The sequence below is a fragment of the Ranitomeya variabilis genome, chromosome 3 (assembly GCF_051348905.1).
Source record: "Ranitomeya variabilis isolate aRanVar5 chromosome 3, aRanVar5.hap1, whole genome shotgun sequence".
NCBI lineage: Eukaryota > Metazoa > Chordata > Amphibia > Anura > Dendrobatidae > Ranitomeya > Ranitomeya variabilis.
Genome location: NC_135234.1, coordinates 8,488,842 through 8,513,754, shown reverse-complemented (window position 1 = coordinate 8,513,754; position 24,913 = coordinate 8,488,842). Strand labels below are relative to the sequence as shown.

The window sequence follows — 24,913 nt, the reverse complement described above, 5'->3', positions numbered from 1 at the left end:
AAAGCGCATGCGCTAAAGCAGTTCAGGTTTCTCTGCAATGTTCATTACGTATAAAGCCCCGCCCATCAGGAAGTGTGATCCACAGGCCCCGCCCCTGCACACGAGGCACTTCCGGTTACTGATCAGGTGACAACAGCGGCGACATGAAAAGGAAACCGGAGGTGAGCGGAGCCCGAGACCCCGTGTACCCCTCGAGCACTGACCCGGAGACCCCGTGTACTCTGTACCCCCCGAGCACTGACCCGGAGACCCCGTGTACCCCCCGAGTACTGAGGCGGAGACCCCGTGTACTCTGTACCCCCCGAGCACTGACCCGGAGACCCCCGCGTACTCTGTAACCCCCGAGCACTGACTCGGAGACCCCGTGTACTCTGTACCCCCCGAGCACTGACTCGGAGACCCCGTGTACTCTGTACCCCCCGAGCACTGACTCGGAGACCCCGTGTACTCTGTACCCCCCGAGCACTGACCTGGAGACCCCCATGTACTCTGTACCCCCCGAGCACTGACCCGGAGACCCCGTGTACTCTGTACCCCCCGAGCACTGACCTGGAGACCCCGTGTACTCTGTACCCCCCCGAGCACTGACCCGGAGACCCCGTGTACTCTGTACCCCCCGAGCACTGACCCGGAGACCCCGTGTACTCTGTACCCCCCGAGCACTGACCCGGAGACCCCGTGTACTCTGTACCCCCCGAGCACTGACCTGGAGACCCCCGTGTACTCTGTACCCCCCGAGTACTGACTCGGAGACCCCCATGTACTCTGTACCCCCCGAGCACTGACTCGGAGACCCCCATGTACTCTGTACCCCCCGAGCACTGACCTGGAGACCCCCGTGTACTCTGTACCCCCCGAGCACTGACTCGGAGACCCCCGTGTACTCTGTACCCCCCGAGCACTGACCTGGAGACCCCCATGTACTCTGTACCCCCCGAGCACTGACCCGGAGACCCCGTGTACCCCCCGAGTACTGAGGCGGAGACCCCGTGTACTCTGTGACCCGGAGACCCCGTGTACCCCCCGAGCAGTGACCCGGAGACCCCGTGTACTCTGTACCCCCCGAGCAGTGACCCGGAGACCCCGTGTACTCTGTACCCCCCGAGCACTGACCCGGAGACCCCGTGTACTCTGTACCCCCCGAGCACTGACCTGGAGACCCCCATATACTCTCTGTACCCTCCGAGCACTGACCCGGAGACCCCGTGTACTCTGTACCCCCCGAGCACTGACCTGGAGACCCCGTGTACTCTGTACCCCCCGAGCACTGACCCGGAGACCCCGTGTACTCTGTACCCCCCGAGCACTGACCCGGAGACCCCGTGTACTCTGTACCCCCCGAGCACTGACCTGGAGACCCCCGTGTACTCTGTACCCCCCGAGCACTGACCTGGAGACCCCCGTGTACTCTGTACCCCCCGAGCACTGACCCGGAGACCCCGTGTACTCTGTACCCCCCGAGCACTGACCCGGAGACCCCGTGTACTCTGTACCCCCCGAGCACTGACCTGGAGACCCCCGTGTACTCTGTACCCCCCGAGCACTGACCTGGAGACCCCCGTGTACTCTGTACCCCCCGAGCACTGACCTGGAGACCCCCATGTACTCTGTACCCCCCGAGTACTGACTCGGAGACCCCCATGTACTCTGTACCCCCCGAGTACTGACTCGGAGACCCCCATGTACTCTGTACCCCCCGAGCACTGACCTGGAGACCCCCGTGTACTCTGTACCCCCCGAGCACTGACTCGGAGACCCCCGTGTACTCTGTACCCCCCGAGCGCTGACCCGGAGACCCCCGTATACTCTCTGTACCCTCCGAGCACTGACCCGGAGACCCCGTGTACTCTGTACCCCCCGAGCACTGACCTGGAGACCCCGTGTACTCTGTACCCCCCGAGCACTGACCTGGAGACCCCGTGTACTCTGTACCCCCCGAGCACTGACCCGGAGACCCCCGTGTACTCTGTACCCCCTGAGCACTGACCTGGAGACCCCCATGTACTCTACCCCCCGAGCACTGACTCGGAGACCCCCATGTACTCTGTACCCCCCGAGCACTGACCTGGAGACCCCCGTGTACTCTGTACCCCCCGAGCACTGACCTGGAGACCCCCATGTACTCTGTACCCCCCGAGCACTGACCTGGAGACCCCCATGTACTCTACCCCCCGAGCACTGACCCGGAGACCCCGTGTACTCTGTACCCCTGTTATTTACTCTCCTCCAATGGTGGAGATCACCGGACGATCGGCAAATAGTGAGAAATGGAGACAACATGATCACAACCTCCTGATTCCCCAGTCCGGGGTTTGAGCCTCGTGCAGAAATTCCAGCGAGAAGGTTCTGGTGCTGAGTGTACAAATCATCAGGATCCGCTGCTGGCAGCTCCTGTGTAATCACCGACTAATGACGTCCGTGATGTGATCAATGGAGACAAGACCGGAGACCCTGCCTGCTGCTCCTGTGTGATCACCGATCAATGACGTCCGTGATGTGCTCGATGGAGACAAGACCGGAGACCCTGCCTGCAGCTCCTGTGTGATCACCGATCAATGACGTCCCTGGTGTGCTCGATGGAGACAAGACCGGAGACCCTGCCTGCAGCTCCTGTGTAATCAGCGACCAATGACGTCCGTGATGTGCTCGATGGAGACAAGACCGGAGACCCTGCCTGCAGCTCCTGTGTAATCACTGACCAATGACGTCCGTGATGTGATCGATGGAGACAAGACCGGAGACGCTGCCGGCAGCTCCTGTGTAATCAGCGATCAGTGACGTCCCTGATGTGCTCCATGGAGACGCTGCTGGCACAGGAGCAGGTTCAGGCCGCGCCGGCTCTCACAGTAACATGAGCATCCTGCGGCCGGTGGTGACGTGTGGAGAAACTGCTGGATCCACCACCCAATCAGTGCACCACCGAGCTGTTAGTACAGCTGTAATGGAGGGTGAAGGGGTCCGGATACCGGACATTTTGCCCCCACACTAATCCTAGGGGAAGGAGCGGTGTGACGATTCCTTGTGAGACCTGTGCATGGCGCTGCTCACCAGACCCCGACTATCACTACACGCGAGGCCCTCCACGGCCGCCATCTACACTCAGCGGCAGAACCTTCCTCAGACGACCATCAGTGACTGAGGCCGGAGGTGCCAGGATTTCTGCACGAGGTTCTGACCCCAGACTGCAGAATCAGGCGGATGTGAGATTTTCTGCATTTTCCACCATTTGCAGATCAGTGACGTCATTCCCGACTTCTCCTTCTAGGTGATGTAATGTCGGTGCCGTGCATATACCCGCTGTGCTGACCCTGTGTGATCTATACAATGCATAGAAAGTCTACACACCCCTGTAAAATCCCAGGTTTTCGTCATGCTGAAGAATCACTTCTGAAATTTTTCCTCTTTAACCCGCTAACGGCAGCAGTTCAGGGGTCTTATTCCTCAGCATTGCTTTATAACGGCGCTGAGGAATAAGGTTATAGCGCCCCCCAGCGTCAGGAATTCTCCGGGGTCTCGGCTCCCGGGGTAGTATTCATCCCCCTTGGCTTTTTGCCTATTTTGTTACATTACAGCCTGTGTGTAAATATTTTGTATCTGATTTGTGTGTGATCCGTCAGCACTAAATGCTCTGAGTTGAAGTGAGAAAAATATCGGCATAAATTAAATTTACGGGATCAAATGACTAAAAATTGACATCTGCATATGTATTCACCCCTTTTACTATGAGGCCCCTCAAAATTTCTGATACAAGCAATTGTCTTCATAAGTCTCATGCTTAGTGACAGGACGTCCCCCCGTGTGCAATCCAAGTGTCGCACGTCTGTCACTATGTACACTTTACCTTCTCTGAAAGGCCACAGAGGCTGCAACTCCATTAACCAAAGGCACCATGAAGACCAAGGAGATCTCCAAACACCACCGCGAAGACCAAGGAGATCTCCAAACACCACCGCGAAGACCAAGGAGATCTCCAAACACCACCGCGAAGACCAAGGAGATCTCCAAACACCACCGCGAAGACCAAGGAGATCTCCAAACACCACCGCGAAGACCAAGGAGATCTCCAAACACCACCGCGAAGACCAAGGAGATCTCCAAACACCACCGCGAAGACCAAGGAGATCTCCAAACACCACCGCGAAGACCAAGGAGATCTCCAAACACCACCGCGAAGACCAAGGAGATCTCCAAACACCACCGCGAAGACCAAGGAGATCTCCAAACACCACCGCGAAGACCAAGGAGATCTCCAAACACCACCGCGAAGACCAAGGAGATCTCCAAACACCACCGCGAAGACCAAGGAGATCTCCAAACAAGTCATTGTGCTTCTGTTGAGAACAACAGACTTTGTCAATCTCCCAATCTCTGATGATCCCCGGAGCGCCATCAAATCCATTATCATCAAATCAAAAGTACATGGCTCCACAACAAACTTGCTAAGAGAGGGAACTCTCCAAACTCTCAGCCCAGGCAAGGGGGGCATTAATCAGAGAGGCAGCACAGAGACCAAAGGTGACCCTGACGGAGCTGCAGAGTTCCCAAGCAGAGAATTGGATCTGTCCATACAAACACAATATGCCGTACGCTCCATAGAGGTGGCCTTTATGGAAGAGTGGGCAGAGAAAAGCCTTTACTTTACCCTCAAAAAAACAGTGACATTCCAGGTTGAGGTAGCAAAACACGAAAAATGCCAGGGGGTGAATACTTTTACAAGGTTCTGTACATGTATCCTCAATAATGACCCCCATATCATGCAGTCTCTCACACTGATCCTTCTATAGGTATAGCGTTCTGGCTGGATGTGGGGTCTTCCCTCTTCTGCCCCATGGATCCTCTGGGTGCCCGCTCGTGTTTCGTGGATGCAGAGTCGTTATCCTGTTGGGCGGCTTCACCTGTGGGGACCGTTCCCGATTCATCCTTGTGGTCGGAGGACATCGAGTCTCATGCCATCTGCTCCCCATTCCCATGCAGAGAGGACATCAATCGGAAGGTGATACTGTGGTGAGTGAGCACCATGCGTGTCAGTCCGGTATCTGCACCGCAGCACGAGTTCCTGCCCACCTAGGGGCGCGTTTAGGGGCTTCCATGATAGTAAATGATGGCATATTGGTAGGATGGGTGGGAATTTGACATTTGTCCTCTCGGCTTTCTCAGGGGTGGTCCGCATGTTCTATGTATGATCTCTGCACTGATGTTTCACAAGTTCTTGTGTGTCACCAGGACAGGGGATGTGGCGTTACTGAACTGCACCGCGGTGGTCAACACCAGCAACGAGACCCTCACTGACAAGAACCCAGTGTCGGACAGTATCTACCGCTACGCCGGGCCGGAGCTGCAGGAGGAAATGCAGAAGCTGAAAGGTGCAAAACCCCCTCCTCGATAATCCCTCGTGGTCTGTGTATCCTACAGATGGCGGAGTGCTCGCAGTCATTAGCCTCCATATCATGGGTCTCCGTTAATGTCACATCTTAGTACTTCCTGTTCCTGTGCTCTCAACTAACCACTGTACTTGTCCTCTTGTCTTCCCGATCGCCGTCCTCGGCCCCCTCTCTCGCACCTCTGTGATCACCGTCCTTGGTCCCAACTTTCTTGTCGTCCTCTGCTTGCTTTCACTTCCCCGATCACCATCCTCCGGCACTCTCTGCATCCCCTGCTTGCTCTCACCCTCTCGATCGCCGTCCTCGGCCCCCTCTCTCACACCTCCATGATCACCATCCTTGGTTCCCCATATATTGGGGAGAAGAAAGCGTAGCCACGTAAAAAGAATGCACACCCAGCAGGGTATGGACCAAAATGATCAAAAAATACCAAAATTTTATTGAAAACAGAAACCACAACATTACAATAAAAACACATTAAAATATAACAACCACACCCCTGACCCCAGGACAAATATTAAATAGCAGACGGTACAGTTGTGACACACAAAGGAGTAATAAGTAATGTGTAACACGACAATACTTATAATGCAACACTGAGTGACTTCAGACCCTAAATAAGTGTATTATAATACAAAAAATACAAGGAGTCTGGGCGTCCCCAGACAAACTTATACAAGACCCCAATGAGTGAAGCGGCACAATGATACCAATAAGGCATAAAAGATAAGGCAATAAAGGGTAGAAAAATAGCCTGATACAGGAGTCCCATGACCCTGATTATGAGACAGCGCTCATGTCAATGGGGTAATGTGCCATAGTGATGAGAAAGCACACAAGGGTATATGATAAGTCACCTAGCCAAATAGTCCAGTCTGTGGAAAATCGTCAGCTGTTAGAGACCAATAAGGGAAAGTGATCCCGGGATCCAAGAGGTGTGGGGAGGCCCCACGCGTATCGCTGCTGAACGCAGCTTCGTCAGGGGAAGTAATGACGAGTAGGTAGGGAGGGCTTAAGTAGCGGTCAGGGATGACATACATTGCTAACAGGTGGGTGAGAAATGTCCAGGTAAATACCTTAATAGAGGAGGGAGGACGAGGGCATCCACTAGCGCCGGTCAGAAGAAACGACGAGAAAGTGAAAATGAAAGTGCGCACACCGTTTGCTGCTGGCCAGCAGGGGAGCGCAGGCGCACAACACATCGCTCATGATAAAGCTGATGTGTTGTACGGAATGCTGATAGAACCAAAAAGCATGGCACAAATGCCCAGATGAGCTATAATAATAGCGCATAGGCGCATATAGAAGTGCTATGACCCCCAGCTTGGATGGTAAATAGGTAGCAACCCATAAACACGGCGCATATAAACCATTAGAAAAAAAGGAGAGAAATAAAGAATGATCATCCACAGATACAAAAGCATATATGGACCTGCTGCATAACGCTAATAAAACATAGACAATGTAGCCAGCACTATCAAGAAAAAAAAAAAGCATTAGGCATATTTATTGATTATAGGATAAATAAGGCATATGATGGCGAAAAAACCCTTATAGGAGCCAAATGTGGTCAAGATATAAATCCTACAACAAAATTAGTTACCAACATCAGTCGAATGTAAGTATGAATAAACATAGGACGTGACCAAGACATAGGAACAAGTAAACCGGATACCAGGAAAACACCAACTAAAAAAATGAAATAAATTTGTCAGGCAAGGCCCGTAAACATATGGAGAACTTGTAACATAAGATGTGAAGCATGCCCAAGCCAATGGGCAGTGGTGAGACCCACAAAAGGTCTAATGTCCATAAGGTAGGGAACCAAAATTTCCTTCACACGGGAACAGGAATGTCGTGAAGAGTCCAACAAGAACTTGAGGTGCCTCATTGTTCTCCGTTGGTATCAAGATGCAGGGGTATCCACCCCAAAGACTCATCCCAGGAAGCTAGTGAAAAGTAATTCCTCATTCAGCCCGGTGGGAGAAAGACTTCGTAGATTGAAGATCCACCGCGACTCGATTTGGAGCAAAAGCTTCTTGAGGTTACCTCCTCTGGAGCTGGTAAAGACCTTCTGTAAGCCAAAAAATGAAATATGAGACGAGGAGCCACCATGTGCCGTTAGAAAGTGCGAAGCAACCGGAGATATCACCCTGCCCTTTTTAATGTCAGATGCTGCCAGATGAATTGTCGACAGATGCTTTTGCGCCCTCTTTCTAAACTCCTGGGAAGTTTGGCCTACATACACCATATTGCATGAGCAGACGATGGCATAAATTACATTGGCCGTTTTGCAATTGATGTACGAGGTGAGACAATATGGTTTTGAGTCCAAAGGATTAATAAATTGATCTTTTGTGACGGGGACATATTGGCAGACACTACAGCCCCCACAGGGGAATGATCCCCTCAACCGTATGCCCCGGTTCAGATTAGTAGTAGGGCGAGAAAAGTGACTCTTGGTCAAAATATCACCAAGATTTGGGGCCCTTTTAGCTGTCAGCGCAGGACGGGGAGTAACTAGAGTAGAGGTCTGTGTGTCAGTGGTAAGGATGTCCCAGTGAGATGTTAGGAGACTTCTTACCCGGTCCCACTGATCGTTGAAATCCGTAATGAAGCGGACCCCAGCATCCTCATGGCGAGTACTGGAAGAGATCAACAAGTCCTGGTTAGAATCCCTGGCCCTTTGGAAGGCATGGGAAATAGTTTTTTTCGGGTAACCCCGTTGCCTGAACCTGGACGTAAGGGCCCTAGATTGTGCACAAAAATCTTCATCCAAAGTACAATTCCGACGAACCCTCAGAAATTGGCCAACAGGGATGCCCCTCCTCGTATGTAAAGGATGGAAACTATCATACCTGAGCAGGCTGTTCGTCGCAGTAGGTTTACGGTATAAGTCCGTAATCAGATGCCCATTATTGATGAGGACCTTCAAGTCCAGGAAGGTTACTGTCACATGTGAAAGAGAATGCGTCAGGGTGATGTTCAACATCGCAGGTCACCAAGAGCGTTTGGTCCGGGCACACTATATCACGGCACATGCTAATGAAATGGGCCGAGTCCCTAGTGTAGGATGGTAGGGAAGTGGCCAATGGTTGTAAAAAGAAATCAACGTACACGTTGGCCCTCTCACAAAGACTACCTATACTGGACACTATAGGGCGTCCAGGAGGTGCCGTTAGACATTTATGCACCTTGGGGAGCAAATAAAAGGTAGGTATTATCGGAAATTCTACCCGCAGATATTGTTGTGTGCTCTTGTTGATGATACCATAGTCGAGGGCCCGGCTGACCAAAGAATATTTGGCAGAGAACGTCTCCGTAGGATCGGAGGGGAGTCTAGTATAGAATCTATTGTTCAGTTGTCTGAGGACCTCCGCTGTATAGAGGTGAACAGGCCAAAGGACATCCTTGGTTCCCCACTGTCTTCCCTTCCTCAGCCCCCTCTTGCTCACTATCTTGGTGTCCCTGGCCTACTCTCACCCTCTTGATCGCCATCCTTTGGCCCCCTCGCACTCCTGGCATCCCCTGCTTGCTCTCGCCCTCTCGATCGCCATCCTCAGCCCCCTCTCTCGCACCTCCGTGATTAATGTCCTTGGTTCCCAAGGTCTTGCTGTCCTCAGCCCCCTCTCTCGCACCTCCATGAGCACTGTCCTCTCTTCTTGCTGTCCCCGGCCCTCTCTCACTTTCCTGATCGCTGTCCCCGGCCCTCTCTCACTTTCCTGATCGCTGTCCCCGGCCCACTCTCACTTTCCTGATCGCTGTCCCCGGCCCACTCTCACTTTCCTGATCGCTGTCCCCCTCTCACTTTCCTGATCGCTGTCCCCCTCTCACTTTCCCGATCGCCCTCCCCCTCTCACTTTCCCGATCACCGGCCCGCTGTCACTTTCCCGATCACCGGCCCCGGGCCCGCTGTCACTTTCCCGATCGCCAGCCCGCTGTCACTTTCCCGATCGCCAGCCCGCTGTCACTTTCCCATTCGCCAGCCCGCTGTCACTTTCCCGATCGCCGGCCCGCTGTCACTTTCCCGATCGCCGGCCCGCGCTCTCGCACCTCCCTGATCCTTTTTACCACTTGGTCACTTCTGTCTCAGCAGTCTCTCACTGAGCACTTGTCCCCATGTTTCCTGGCAGGCTGCAGGACAGGAGAGGCTAAGCTCACCAAGGGGTTTAACCTGGCCGCCCGCTACATCATCCACACCGTCGGTCCTAAGTACAAGAGCAAGTACCGCACGGCAGCCGAGAGCTCCCTATACAGCTGCTACCGCAACGTCCTCCAGCTCGCCAGGTAATGACGTCCATGATTACTGAATATGGGGGCTTCTGGGAAAGTGGGGCTCACTTATCGCTATCTACTATCAGTCAGGAGCACTGTCCTCAGGAACACTGCTGGTGTATGGGGCATCTGCTGGTTACACAGTGCAGGGAAGAGCAGGGGGCAGAGAACATATTGTGCCCAGAGATGCCTTCCCCTGCGCTCGCTGCCCTCCCCTGCGCTCCGCTGCCCTCCCCTGCGCTCGCTGCCCTCCCCTGCGCTCGCTGCCTTTCCCTGCGCTCGCTGCCCTCCCCTGCGCTCGCTGCCCTCCCCTGCGCTCGCTGCCCTCCCCTGCGCTCGCTGCCCTTCCCTGCGCTCGCTGCCTTTCCCTGCGCTCGCTGCCTTTCCCTGCGCTCGCTGCCTTTCCCTGCGCTCGCTGCCTTTCCCTGCGCTCGCTGCCTTTCCCTGCGCTCGCTGCCTTTCCCTGCGCTCGCTGCCTTTCCCTGCGCTCGCTGCCTTTCCCTGCGCTCGCTGCCTTTCCCTGCGCTCGCTGCCTTTCCCTGCGCTCGCTGCCTTTCCCTGCGCTCGCTGCCTTTCCCTGCGCTCGCTGCCTTTCCCTGCGCTCGCTGCCTTTCCCTGCGCTCGCTGCCTTTCCCTGCGCTCGCTGCCTTTCCCTGCGCTCGCTGCCTTTCCCTGCGCTCGCTGCCCTCCCCTGCGCTCGCTGCCCTCCCCTGCGCTCGCTGCCCTCCCCTGCGCTCACTGCGATAACAATTACAGACGTCTCCATTCTATGTAGGGGAAAACTGCACAATCAGCAGTGGAGAAAATACTCATTGTCCCCACTGTAGACGATATGTTCATCCTCCGGAGCTGCACTCGCACTTCTGCTCTGTGACTGTTGATCTGTCCCTCCTCTGTTGTTTCTTTTTTTCCCCTGTGATTGTGCTGAGCTCTAGCCCAGGTCTTCATCCTCCTGTCTCTCTGCAGGGAGCAGGCCGTGTCCTCTGTGGGGTTGGCTGTTATCAGCACTCAGAAGAGATGCTACCCGCTGGAAGACGCTACACACATCGCCTTACGTAAGTCTGCTGCAGAGCGTTGCCTGCGGCGTGGGGCTGCACCCGGCCTGCGGCGTGGGGCTGCACCCGGCCTGCGGCGTGGGACTGCACCCGGCCTGCGGCGTGGGGCTGCACTTGGCCTGCGGCGTGGGGCTGCACTTGGCCTGCGGCGTGGGGCTGCACTTGGCCTGCGGCGTGGGGCTGCACCCGGCCTGCGGCGTGGGGCTGCACGTGGCGTGGGGCTGCACGCGGCGTGGGGCTGCACCCGGCCTGCGGCTGCACGTGGCATGGGGCTGCACGTGGCGTGGGGCTGCACCCGGCCTGCGGCGTGGGGCTGCACGTGGCGTGGGGCTGCACCCGGCCTGCGGCGTGGGGCTGCACGTGGCGTGGGGCTGCACCCGGCCTGCGGCTGCACGTGGCGTGGGGCTGCACCCGGCCTGCGGCTGCACGTGGCGTGGGGCTGCACCCGGCCTGCGGCGTGGGGCTGCACGTGGCGTGGGGCTGCACCCGGCCTGCGGCGTGGGGCTGCACGTGGCGTGGGGCTGCACGTGGCGTGGGGCTGCACCCGGCCTGCGGCTGCACCCGGCCTGCGGCTGCACGTGGCGTGGGGCTGCACCCGGCCTGCGGCTGCACGTGGCGTGGGGCTGCACCCGGCCTGCGGCGTGGGGCTGCACCCGGCCTGTGGCGTGGGGCTGCAGCACGTTGCTCGTGCCTCTTCCTTCCTGATATCCAGGTTCTGTGTGGTACGTGTGTCTGAGCCTCCTGTTCCTTCTCCCTCAGGCACGGTGCGCCGCTTCCTGGAGTCTCACGGTTCCGTGTTGGATAAAGTGGTGTTTGCGGTGACGGAGCAGGAGGAGGTACGAGATCTGACCCTAATCTGCTGCCCGCGATACAATGGCTGCGATGTGTGTGTGAGCCGGTGTGGGGGATATGCTGCAGACGTGGAAGGGTTAATAGTGACTGGAGTAAAGAGAAATGTAAATCCCATCAGTATCTGGTGACTGCCCGTCACCTCCATCATCAGTATCTGGTCACTGCCCGTCACCTCCATCAGTATCTGGTCACTGCCCGTCACCTCCATCATCAGTATCTGGTCACTGCCCGTCACCTCCATCAGTATCTGGTCACTGCCCGTCACCTCCATCAGTATCTGGTCACTGCCCGTCCCCTCCATCATCAATATCCGCTTACCATCGTTCTACATTTTAATTGATGAGATTATTTTTTAACCCCTCCATGTCTGAGGCTTTTGACTGTGGCCCTCGCCTCCTGCATGGTGCTGTGTACACAGGCGCGGTGCTCGGTGGTGACTGACTCGTCCTCTCTTCCAGGCCATGTACCGGCACTTGCTGCCCCTCTACTTCCCGCGATCCCCCCAGGAGGAGCGGCGCTCGCTGCCGCTGTTGCCCCCGGATATTGGGAATTCTGACGGGGAGCCGGTGGTCCCAGAGCGACAGATCAGAATCTGTGAGAAGCCGGGAGCCCATGAAGGTCAGGACCGGGGTGATAGATCGAGGGCTCACACCTGCGACATTGGGTCCCGGGCCCCTCATCGGCCACATCCGGGTGGAGAGTTGTTACCGGCGGCCTCTGTCGGACCCTCGCTGTGTGTGGTTTTCTATTTGCTGCTTTGTGTACACAGCCTCCATAGTTGCAGTCTGGCTCCGGGGTCCCATCTTATTTCCCTGTGTTGCAGATGAGGAGGAGGAGGACGAGGGTCTGGGCCGCGATCTCTCCCTCATCGGCTCGCACGCTTTTGCTCGCATGGAAGGTGATGTGGACAAGCAGCGACGCCTGGCACTGCAAGGGCAAATGTCGGGGGTCGCCCTACAGAAGCAGCACCAGAGGAAGTGAGTCCTGCTGCTGAGACCACCCGAACCACTAAGATGGGGCTCCTCAGTCCCGATCCTGCACGCTCATTGTGTGGAGCTGTCAGACCCCCTTTTATCTATCACCTGTTACCGGGGGAGACCCCTGTAATCATGGCGCGCTAAAGACTCCTCCTGCTGGCGCTCATAGCGTGCGACGGCTGAAGCCCCATAGGGACCCGATACGTCTCACAGCTGTAGGGTCTGTCGGGGCCACTGGTCGGTCGCTGCCGGTCTGTCGCTTTCTCACTTTTCCTATTTTGTCCTCAGTTACAATCGCTGGCTGTCTCGGGCGCGGACAGAAGATCTCTCCGACATCGCTGCCCTGAAGGCGCTCTACCAGTCCGGTGGGTGTCTCCATGGACCTTGGGTGTTCCCCTCCCCCCCCGATCCTGTGTGACATAATGCGGGGCACCACCGGTGAGTGGTCTTCACATGTCCTCAGCCTTGCTGACATCTCCCTCCTTCCAGGTGTGGACACCTGCGGCCGCAGCGTCATCGTCATCGTGGGGAGAAACATTCCAATCCTGCTGATCGACATGGAGAAGGTAAGTCATGCGAGACCCCCGCTGTGGAGGTGGTGAGTGTCTAGAACCCCAAACCCTGTGACTCTCGCGTCTCTTCCCGGTGTGACCCTCGTGTCTCCCCCAGGCCCTGCTGTACTTCATCCATATGATGGATCACGTGGCCGCCAAGGAGTACGTCCTGGTGTATTTCCACACGCTGACCGGGGAGCACAACCACCTGGACTCCGACTTCCTGAAGAACGTGTACGACGTGGTGGACGCCAAGTGAGTGACTGCCATCAGCCCCGTGTTCCCCCAGCTCCAGCAGGAGGCGCTGAGCACCCGGAGCATTGAGCGCTGCATTACACCGTGACGCTCGGGGCCGGTATCCGCCAGCATCCTGCAGGTCAGGGGCCATTGTCCTGGGTGCAGACGCTCTGCCCTTTTTTTTTTTCTGGGGACGGGGGTGCAGGTAGATGCATCCCCATGTCTCCCTGTACTACTCACCTGCTACACCTGCCTCCGATGGAATATCCCTTATTCTGGGCCGATTCTGTCATTTCTGATTTCTTGACTTTCGTGTTTCTTTTTTTTTTTTTTTTATTTGGCCTCCAGTGACAAAAAGTCTTAAATCCATTAAAAAGTCGCTAATTTAAAAACTCCTCCAGAAACCTCACTTACTCCGGAGGGTGCGGTGATGGGGCCTCGGGTCAGAGACGGCCGTACACTCCGCTCTAGCAGAGATCCCTGGGGGCCGTGGTGTGGTGCCATGATGGGCCCTCGGGTCAGAGACGGCCGTACACTCCGCTCTAGCAGAGATCCCTGGGGGCCGTGGTGTGGTGCCATGATGGGGCCCTCGGGTAAGAGAAGGCCGTACACTCCACTCTAGCAGAGATCCATGGGGGCCGTGGTGTGGTGCCATGATGGGGCCCTCGGGTCAGAGAAGGCCGTACACTCCACTCTAGCAGAGATCCATGGGGGCCGTGGTGTGGTGCCATGATGGGGCCCTCGGGTCAGAGATGGCCGTACACTCCGCTCTAGCAGAGATCCCTCGTGCCGTGGTGTGGTGCCATGATGGGGCCCTCGGGACGGCCGTACACTCCACTCTAGCAGAGATCCCTGGGGGCCGTGGTGCCATGATGGGGCTCTCAGGTCAGAGACGGCCGTACACTCCGCTCTAGCAGAGATCCATGGGGGCCGTGGTGTGGTGCCATGATGGGGCCCTCGGGTCAGAGATGGCCGTACACTCCGCTCTAGCAGAGATCCATGGGGGCCGTGGTGTGGTGCCATGATGGGGCCCTCGGGTCAGAGACGGCCGTACACTCCACTCTAGCAGAGATCCCTGGGGGCCGTGGTGTGGTGCCATGATGGGGCCCTCGGGTCAGAGATGGCCGTACACTCCGCTCTAGCAGAGATCCATGGGGGCCGTGGTGTGGTGCCATGATGGGGCCCTCGGGTCAGAGATGGCCGTACACTCCGCTCTAGCAGAGATCCATGGGGGCCGTGGTGTGGTGCCATGATGGGGCCCTCGGGTCAGAGATGGCCGTACACTCCGCTCTAGCAGAGATCCCTGGGGGCCGTGGTGTGGTGCCATGATGGGGCCCTCGGGTCAGAGATGGCCGTACACTCCGCTCTAGCAGAGATCCATGGGGGCCGTGGTGTGGTGCCATGATGGGGCCCTCGGGTCAGAGACGGCCGTACACTCCGCTCTAGCAGAGATCCCTCGGTGCCGTGGTGTGGTGCCATGATGGGGCCCTCGGGTCAGAGATGGCCGTACACTCCACTCTAGCAGAGATCCCTGGGGGCCGTGGTGTGGTGCCATGATGGGGCCCTCGGGTCAGAGACGGCCGTACACTCCACTCTAGCAGAGATCCCTGGGGGCCGTGGTGTGGTGCCATGATGGGGCCCTCGGGTCAGAGACGGCCGTACACTCCACTCTAGCAGAGATCCATGGGGGCCGTGGTGTGGTGCCATGATGGGGCCCTCGGGTCAGAGACGGCCGTACACTCCACTCTAGCAGAGATCCCTCGCGGCCGTGGTGTGGTGCTATGATGGGGCCCTCGGGTCAGAGACGGCCGTACAGTCCGCTCTAGCAGAGATCCATGGGGGCCGTGGTGTGGTGCCATGATGGGGCCCTCAGGTCAGAGACGGCCGTACACTCCGCTCTAGCAGAGATCCCTCGGTGCCGTGGTGTGGTGCCATGATGGGGCCCTCGGGTCAGAGACGGCCGTACACTCCGCTCTAGCAGAGATCCCTCGGTGCCGTGGTGTGGTGCCATGATGGGGCCCTCGGGTCAGAGACGGCCGTACACTCCGCTCTAGCAGAGATCCCTGGGGGCCGTGGTGTGGTGCCATGATGGGGCCCTCGGGTCAGAGACGGCCGTACACTCCGCTCTAGCAGAGATCCCTCGCGGCCGTGGTGTGGTGCCATGATGGGGCCCTCGGGTCAGAGACGGCCGTACAGTCCGCTCTAGCAGAGATCCCTGGGGGCCGTGGTGTGGCGCCATGATGGGGCCCTCGGGTCAGAGACGGCCGTACACTCCGCTCTAGCAGAGATCCCTCGGTGCCGTGGTGTGGTGCCATGATGGGGCCCTCGGGTCAGAGACGGCCGTACAGTCCGCTCTAGCAGAGATCCCTGGGGGCCGTGGTGTGGCGCCATGATGGGGCCCTCGGGACGACCGTGCATTCTGTTCTATAATGCTCCAAGCACAGAGATCAGGAATTCTACGGACTACAGAGTCCTTGATGATGTCGCAGAACTTCTCCCTGTACTTCAGTAGATGTTTATGAAGACGGCACCGGCCCTTTAAGATTGTTGTTGTTTTTTTCTGTTTTTCTCCTGTTCTGATGATCTGGATTTCTGCTTTTCTCATTTCTCACAGATATAAGAAGAACTTGAAGGCTCTTTATTTTGTGCACCCAACGTTTCGCTCTAAGGTGAGTGTCCTTCCCCAGCTGTAAAGTGAGGGGATCGGGGTGCAGGCAGTGAGATTCAGGTGTCTGAGCGATCAGATAGTGATTAGTGGATCAGGTGAACTTGGCTAATCAGTAGGACTGGGCGGCATGTACTGGAGCACTGTGGCCCCTTCAGTGCAGAACCTGACACAGGGGCCAATGTGTATTCAGCTCCTCGCCAAAGGGGATGGAAGTGCCGGTGTCCGCATGGCCCAGAGGTGTGAAGGGGCACAAGCGGGCGGCCGACCTCCCACCCCCTCCGTCTATGATTGATGATGAAATGCTAATTTGAAGCCTTTCGTTTTTCGCAGCTCAAAAAATCCGAGCACTTTCCAAATCCAGCAAATCGCACATCGGGTTCAAACTTGTTCAAAAACATAAAAAAAATTAACTTTTATTATGGGGATGATTATCGCGCCCCCGTCTTACTGGCCACTTCTGCGGCCGTCCGTGTGTCCCTAAGGAGAAACAGCTGTGAGGGCCGAGTCACTGGAGCAGAAAGGACTGTCTGGTGGGATTCGGCCCCATGTGAGTGGTGTGGACTCGTGGTCGATCCTGAGCTACTCAACCCCTTCAGTGACACCTGCCGCCGACTCGTGTAATACTATACATTCCTTTAAGCCATGCTCTACATCTTCTATCGGTCTCAATCAATTGGTGTTAGGGTTGTGAGGGAGCTGAGACCAGATTCATTGTATAGAGAGAATAAGAAGTAAAAGGGTTGTGAGGGAGCTGAGACAAGATCCATTGTACGCACTAGCCATATTTATGGGGACTTGGCCTTCTCTTCCTCCACATCAAATAGTGATCTCTATGAAAGGTTGAAATTGAGATTTCCCAACAGCAGTAGGAAGCGATAAGGATGTCAGGGAGCTTAGAGAATATCCATTGTATGTAAAGCTTAGGAAGTAATAGGAGATTGAGGGAGCTTAGACAAGAATCATATGAAAGGACTCAAAAATAACATGAAGCAAGTGGAATAACAAATATGTTCAGACACTTAGACTTGGTCACATATTGGGTAACAGGTGGGAATTAGAGCTCTGAGGGTTCTGTCCTTGTGGAGCGAGTGTAGATTGTAATTGAAGAGGAACGGTTACGGTGCTATGTTGAGTCTTCGTGTGTTTTGTGTGAGCGGATGGGTAAGGAATTGGGTAAATGACGGGAAACAAAGTTGTCATAAATGGCACGTTCTCTAAATGGGATATAGTCAGCAGCGGGGACCGCAGGGATCTTTACCGGGAGCTGTGGGGACCGCAGGGATCTGTACCCGGGAGCAGTGGGGACCGCAGGGATCTACGCAGGAGCAGCGGGGACCGCAGGGATCTACGCAGGAGCAGCGGGCGGGAGCAGCGGGGACCGCAGGGATCTGTCCCCGGGAGCAGTGGGGATGAAAGGGGCAGTTAGGGAACTTAGGTGACATTATTTAAGAGTAAAAGAATCTACCGTAATAGAAAAGTCCAGATGGGAAAAAAAGTAGTAGTTTAGAAACATAATATTTAAATGAGTATGATATGATGGTGAAGGAACAATTACAAGATACAGTGCTTTAGAAGAACAGGGAAGTAAGGGAGCTTAGATGAGATTATTTAAGAGAAAAAGAAGCTACTTGGGTGAAATCCAGATGGAAAAATGATAATATTTTATAAGAACTGAAGAGTCGATGACTGTATTGTGAAGGAACTATTACAAGCTTCAGTGCGTTAGAAGAACGAGATAGCGGGAGTGAGGGAGCTTAGATGAGATCCTTTTAGGGCAGCGGTAGATATTTGGGTGATTGAGCCCAGATGGTTCATTGTTCTGTGACTTGATTCCAGTCATTTTCAGGACAGTGAAATCCTTCTCAACCAAATGTTGTCTACTGTTGTAGGTTGCACTCACCAGATCCTGATTTCTGCAAGCTCTCTTGGGATCTGATCCGGGGCAGGCGGTGGGTGTCTTTGATGTAGAATTTATAAACCTTAGTGAAGTGAGTCGGACAAGCACCTGTGATGTTCGTGCTGGCACGGCTCTGCAGAGCGCGTTGTGCTGCTCCGCTTCCACCCAATTCTGGAAGAACAAATAATAGGAAACAGAGCAAAGGACGAATGGAGGGCAAGTTACCAGAACGGAGAGGTTTTTTGTCGTGTTTTTAATATTTGCAATCACTTATCATTATATGCAGACGTTATCGGGACAATCTATAAAGAACAATGGGGTGACACACCGGCCCAAAAGCAAATCACTAAAGCTGCACGACTCTGGCATTACAGCACTTTAGCAATCCTTGGTATATTTCTGGGGTTTTTAGCCTTGAAGTGCTCGTGCTTGTCTTATGCAGTGACCATTATTCCTCATATAATAACGTATTTGTGGATGTGCACGTCTGATAAATGTGTTGCTGGCTCCGACTTTCTCATCGACATCTTTTTCCTTTTATTGGTATTCGGCTCGATTTTGAGCCATGGCGACTTGGCGATGAATGATCTGTAGGACGTAAATCTTATTAGACACAATATGGTGTAGGTTATACTGGAAACAAAGATGGCATCTAGGGATGTGAGGGAGTTTAGACAGAATACATCCATGAATGGGCAGCTAATACCGTATATACTCGAGTATAAGCCGAGAATTTCAGCCCATTTTGTTAGGCTGAAAGTGCCCCTCTCGGCTTATACTCTAGTTATACCCAGGGGTCGGCAGGGGAGGGGGAGCGGCAGCTGTCTAATCATACTCACCTGCTCTTGGCACGGTCCCTGCATCTCCGGGCGCTGACAGCTTCTTCCAGCGTTGAGCGGTCACGTGGTACCGCTCATTACAGTAATGAATATGGACCCGACTACACTCCCATAGGGGTGGAGCCGCATATTCATTACTGTAATGAGCGGTACCATGTGACCGCTCACTACAGGAAGAAGCCGTCAGTGCACGGAGACCGGAGATACAGGGACCTCGCCAGGAGCAGGTGAGTATAATGGGGGCATTGCGCGATATTCACTTGTCCCCCGTTCCACCGCCAGGCTCCGTCTTCCCTGTCCTCTGCAGTGACGCTCTGGTCAGAGGACGCGATGACGAGATTAGTGTGTGTTCTGCCCTCTGCCTGAGCGTCAGTGCAGAAGACACAGCAGCGCTCAGCGGTGGAACGGGGACAGGTGACTATAGCAAGTGCCGGGGGCCTGAGTGACGAGAGGTGAGTGTCATCTTTTTTTTTTTTTTTTTTTTTTTTTTAATTGCAGCAACAGCAAATGGGGCAAATATCTCTATGGAGCATCTTATGGGGCCATAATCAGCATTTGTGCAGCATTATATGGGGCAAATGTCTTTATGGCGCATCTTATGGGGCCATAATCAGCATTTGTGCAGCATTATATGGGGCAAATGTCTTTATGGAGGCCATTATTATTAGGTCTTTATGGGGCCATAATCAGCATTTGTGCAGCATTATATGGGGCAAATATCTTTATGGCGCATCTTATGGGGCCATCATGAACTGTATGGAGCATTATATGGGGCTCCTGATTCAATATGAATATTCAAAAACACTTAACCTACTGATGTCTCAATTAATTTTACTTTTATTGGTACCTATTTTTATTTTTTAAATTAACCGGTAGCTGCTGCATTTTTTAGCTTTTTGTGGCAAAATTAGGGGTCTCGGCTTATACTCGGGTCGGCTTATACTCGAGTATATACGGTACTTTGTGTTCTTTGCTGACAATGTATCCTTTCTGAGCTCCATCTCACCCTATTACTTCCTGTTCTTTGCAGACAGTAAATCCGGTTTTAGCTTCCTCATAAACCCCATTACAATATATTCTCTCAGTTCCCTAATAACTCCGTTACTTATATACAATAAATTCTGTCTCATCTCCCTCATAACCCCATTTCTTGCATACAATAGTGTGATGAAACGAGAGCCGGACTAATCTGTGATGGAGCTTACACAGTCACAGCTCTCTGGTGCCCCCTTACCCTCAGGTCAGTCAGGGAACTGCACCTAGGATAAGTAGTCACCAGAGAGGAGGCTGCCCTGTCATGTACTGGTTATCGGGGGTCTCTGCAGTGAGGGCGGTATATATATCACCAGTCGCAGGCCAGGAATATAAATATATATATATATATATATGTCGGGGTCGTCACGACAATAACCCTCATTCACCAGTCATTCCAAATTAAAGTATGACCCGAGCATCTGGTACCAGGTAAGAATGAGTCAGACAAATAGCTGGTTCAATCTCAGTTGATGCCCGTGCGTCTACTAGTGTCGGCAACGATCACAACAACTGCGTTTATTTCAGAATACACAGTACTATATTGTGTGTTAGGAGAAGGAATGCATTAGGCGGGGTTTAAGCAGTATATGTCTAGCATCTAGTCTCCCTGATTTGTCCTGACATCTCCTGGTGGATCCTCCTTTTCTTCACATTCCTCAAGTTTCGATTTCAGAAGAAATGATACTTGACTCCTCGGAAACGAAATTAGAGTAAAGGTGAACACTAGCAGCCATTTTAAATACAGATACATTAGCATCTGCAAGCATAGGGAAAAATCTTATTGTTTCACAGTATAAGATATATAAAAGTACAAAAAGTATATAAAGAAAATATATTTTCACCTTGACATATACACATATACATATATATATATACATATATATATATATATATATATATATATATATATATATATATATATATATATATATATATATATATATAATATACAGACAGACAGACAGACACACACACACACATACACACCTCCGGTCTGTCACTGCCAGGATTCCCCAATAACACCAGAACGGTATGCTGCCACCAGTTCCTCGTTCGATATAAGCCCTGTCCGTTAACAAGCTTATATCGGGTGAGAAACCAACCCCAGGTAGCGTGTAAGTACTAGCAGCCCAAAATTAATTGATATTTTAATTGCCGAAAGGCGCACTAGAATCTACAAATGTATACAGAATATTATACAGATATTACAGCCAGAAGTACAGATAATGGGAGGGTGTAGGTTGGGACAGCAGTTAGCTGTATGTGTCACCTTACCGTTCTTTATAACATGTGGTCCCAGGGAAGCGCTCGAGTCCACAGGCACCTTCTTAGTTTCTGGTCCGTCTCCACACGTGACGTAACGCGGCTTCCGTGGCAGAACAATGACATTGGCTAAAGGTGTGTAGCTAGCTTTTAACCCTTAGCTCACCCCCTCCCATATTTGCCACCGCTCCTCTGGGTTGGACTGAAATCTCCTCCTTTGACCTCCTAGCCGAAATAATTCCCAATATCTAGGATGGGTCATAACTTCCTAGTGGGAGGTCCGAACAGGACGACTGACGTCTCAACGGTTTGTTGGGGCAGGACCGATATGGAGAGTCCAAACTTGGGTCGGGTAAGAGGTTCTGGAGGACCAGTCTCAATAGCTCGTAATTTGGGACAGCTAGAGAACGAAGAGACCCAGCTGTGTGTGCGGAGGGCTCCCAGTGATAGCTTATTGATGTTGGTGGGGTCCGAGCTCTGTTTCTCCTCGCCTCTAATTCTCTGGCCATACCGCATGTTCCTGTTGTTTTGGGAATTTGTGTACTTAATCCATGGGTGGGGACACAGTTCCGGGAGCAGAAGGATATCTCTGGATAATATATTGTGCCTGAATTAATAAACCAAAAAGGGAGTCTCCCTCGTCCTTCACAACTAGATTGTCTCAGCTACCTCATAACCCCAGTACTTGCATACAATTGATATTGGCTCAGCTCCCTCATAACCCCAGTACTTGCATACAATGGATCTTAGCTCCCTCATAACCCCAGTACTTGCATACAGTACAATGGATCTTGTCTTAGCTCCCTCATAACCCCATTACTTGCATACAATATATTTCATGAATCCGTACATTCCTCAACCAAGAATCTGCAAAAACCCTAGTCCATGCCCTCATCATCTCCCGCCTTGACTACTGTAACCTCCTGCTTTGTGGCCTCCCCTCTAACACTCTCGCACCCCTCCAATCTATTCTAAACTCTGCTGCCCGACTAATCCACCTGTCCCCCCGCTATTCTCTGGCTTCTCCCCTCTGTCAATCCCTTCACTGGCTCCCCATTGCCCAGAGACTCCAGTACAAAACCCTAACCATGACATACAAGGCATCCACAACCTGTCTCCTCCACACATCTGTGACCTCGTCTCCCGGTACTTACCTACACGCAACCTCCGATCCTCACAAGATCTCCTTCTCTACTCCCCTCTTATCTCCTCTTTCCACAATCGTATACAAGATTTCTCTCGTGTATCCCCCCTACTCTGGAACCCTCTACCACAACACATCAGACTCTCGCCTACCATCGAAACCTTCAAAAAGAATCTGAAGACCCACCTCTTCCGACAAGCCTATAACCTGCAGTAACCACCGATCAACCAAACCGCTGCACGACCAGCTCTATCCTCACCTACTGTATCCTCACCCATCCCTTGTAGATTGTGAGCCCTCGCGGACAGGGTCCTCTCTCCTCCTGTATCCTCACCCATCCCTTGTAGATTGTGAGCCCTCGCGGGCAGGGTCCTCTCTCCTCCTGTAGATTGTGAGCCCTCGCGGGCAGGGTCCTCTCTCCTCCTGTAGATTGTGAGCCCTCGCGGGCAGGGTCCTCTCTCCTCCTGTATCCTCACCCATCCCTTGTAGATTGTGAGCCCTCGCGGGCAGGGTACTCTCTCCTCCTGTATCCTCACCCATCCCTTGTAGATTGTGAGCCCTCGCGGGCAGGGTACTCTCTCCTCCTGTATCCTCACCCATCCCTTGTAGATTGTGAGCCCTCGCGGACAGGGTCCTCTCTCCTCCTGTATCCTCACCCATCCCTTGTAGATTGTGAGCCCTCGCGGGCAGGGTCCTCTCTCCTCCTGTATCCTCACCCATCCCTTGTAGATTGTGAGCCCTCGCGGGCAGGGTCCTCTCTCCTCCTGTATCCTCACCCATCCCTTGTAGATTGTGAGCCCTCGCGGGCAGGGTCCTCTCTCCTCCTGTACCAGTTATGACTTGTATTGTTCAAGATTATTGTACTTGTTTTATTATGTATACCCCTCCTCACATGTAAAGCTCCATGGAATAAATGGCGCTATAACAATAAATAATAATAATACAATAGATTCTGTCTTGGGTCCCTCATAACCCCAGTACTTGCGTACAATGGATCTTGTCTGATCTCCCTCATAACCCCAGTACTTGCATACAAAGGATCTTGTCTTAGCTCCCTCACACCTCTAATAATTATTGCTCCTTGAATACTATACGAGTGTGAGGGGGGAGCAAAGACCAGATCCATTATATGAAAAGGATAAAAAAAAATAATAAGCCTGTGAGTAAGTTCAGACACCATCTAGTGTCAGAGGTAGTAGGGGTCATATGGATGATAGGGACTTGTTTTTTTTGTTTTTTTTTAAGGAACAGGAGGTAATAGGATGTGTAAGGGAGCTTAGACGAGATCCATTCTGTAGACGTAATAGGGGTGGGATTGTTACCCATTCAGGTGATGGGGTTTTGAGGGAGCTAAGATGAGATTTATTGTACACAAGCTATATGAAGTAATAGGGTTGTGAGGGAGCTAAGACAAGATCCCGTTGTCAGACAGTAGCATATTGTAACTTTGATATTTTCTATTTTCTTACTTTTTCTGAGATAACCGGATATATTTCTTGTTCAGGTGTCGTCCTGGTTCTTCACAACTTTTACCGTGTCTGGATTAAAGGATCGGGTCCAACACATTGAGAGTCTGCACCAGCTTTTCACCGCCATCTCCCCCGACCAGATAGAAATCCCCCCGTTTGTACTGGATTACGATGCTCGGGTAAGACGAGGTGGGGCTGATCAGGGCCACGCTGGGATCTCACATATCGCCCCCCTAGAGCACGCTGCCGTGTGTGGTGGAGCAGGCACGAGGTGGCCGCCATGCTTTCCCAAACTGTTGTGCAATGTATCCGACGGTTATCACCAGAAGAGGTTAAGTGTCAGCACCGAGAATGAAAACCAGGTGTAGAATGTAAGGTGCCGCCAACATCGGCAGGGTCAGCAGCCCACCCCTCCCCCGGGACGGTCTGTGCCAGTGGATCAGATGTGGGGGGTGCAGCCTGCGGCCCAAATGGGGGTTACAGAGGCCAAGTCTGCTGCGCTTTAGTGACAGATACCGGGCAGAAATCCCGCTGGTCCTTTCCCTGCCAGTGCAGAGCAGATCTCCTGTGCTCGGGGTTTGTTACAGTGTGTCAGCGCAGATAAAGAAGGGCTGGGGCTGCTCCGTTGTAGTGGGGAGGGTTTGCAGCAGGATGGATGCGTGTTCTGATGTTGTCGTCTTCTTCTGCAGGAGAACGGACCCCTGTTCCCATCACACTCCTCGTTCTCCGGCCTCTGACCTCCTCCTCCTCCGCCCGTTGTCTCAGGACGGTCCTGTCCTCCGCTGCTTCTCTGCACTATTCTCGGCCTCGACGCCGGCCAGCGCTGGACAAGGCTTCTGACAACCCCCAGAGACTATAGACTGTGCTGCGCAGAGGGGTGTCAGATGCTGTATTTATACTGCTGTACATAGCGGCTCCGCAGTGAGGACGCGCGTGGACGGCCGACCCCTACTGTGCTGACAATAAAGTCCCTTTATAATGTGAATCCCCTGTGTGCACCGTACGAGGGCCCCGTCCTGCCGCACTGCACAGGGACGCCAGGTCGTAGGTCCCCCATTGTCTGCCCTCCCCCCAGTCCTTACAGGGCCTTTCCATTACCGCTGCCGCCCATCAGCTTGTTCTGTGCACAGGGGACCTAAGGGGAACAAGAGCTGATGATGGGGCCATACGTGAGGCCCCCGGAGTCACCTATGGGACATTCTCATTGGTGGGGGGTTCCCAGGATGGGGGGTCACCAACCAGCTGACTATCTGGGGCCCCGATGTCT

General features: G+C 53.6%; 1 protein-coding gene across 1 annotated transcript; it reads left to right on the top strand.

The window, feature by feature from the left end:
• The first annotated feature begins 26 nt into the window (after positions 1-26).
• GDAP2 (ganglioside induced differentiation associated protein 2) lies at positions 27-24,631 on the top strand. The gene is made up of 14 exons (XM_077293605.1): positions 27-161; positions 4,785-5,004; positions 5,224-5,363; positions 9,515-9,668; positions 10,623-10,711; positions 11,471-11,547; positions 12,022-12,181; positions 12,387-12,540; positions 12,829-12,905; positions 13,030-13,106; positions 13,210-13,349; positions 15,946-16,000; positions 23,682-23,825; positions 24,336-24,631. The coding sequence occupies exons 2-14, from the start codon at positions 4,829-4,831 to the stop codon at positions 24,381-24,383; spliced, it is 1,491 nt and encodes a 496-aa protein (XP_077149720.1). The 5' UTR covers positions 27-161; positions 4,785-4,828; the 3' UTR covers positions 24,384-24,631.
• Positions 24,632-24,913: the final 282 nt, after the last annotated feature.

What these genes read in the sequence shown, in the direction of transcription:
- GDAP2 (XM_077293605.1), top strand. Translation starts at nt 4,829, where the DNA reads ATGGATCCTCTGGGTGCCCGCTCGTGTTTCGTGGATGCAGAGTCGTTA. An exon ending in AATCGGAAGGTGATACTGTG is followed by an intron (nt 5,005 to 5,223) that starts GTGAGTGAGCAC and finishes GTGTGTCACCAG; the next exon opens with GACAGGGGATGTGGCGTTAC. An exon ending in ACCCAACGTTTCGCTCTAAG is followed by an intron (nt 16,001 to 23,681) that starts GTGAGTGTCCTT and finishes TTTCTTGTTCAG; the next exon opens with GTGTCGTCCTGGTTCTTCAC.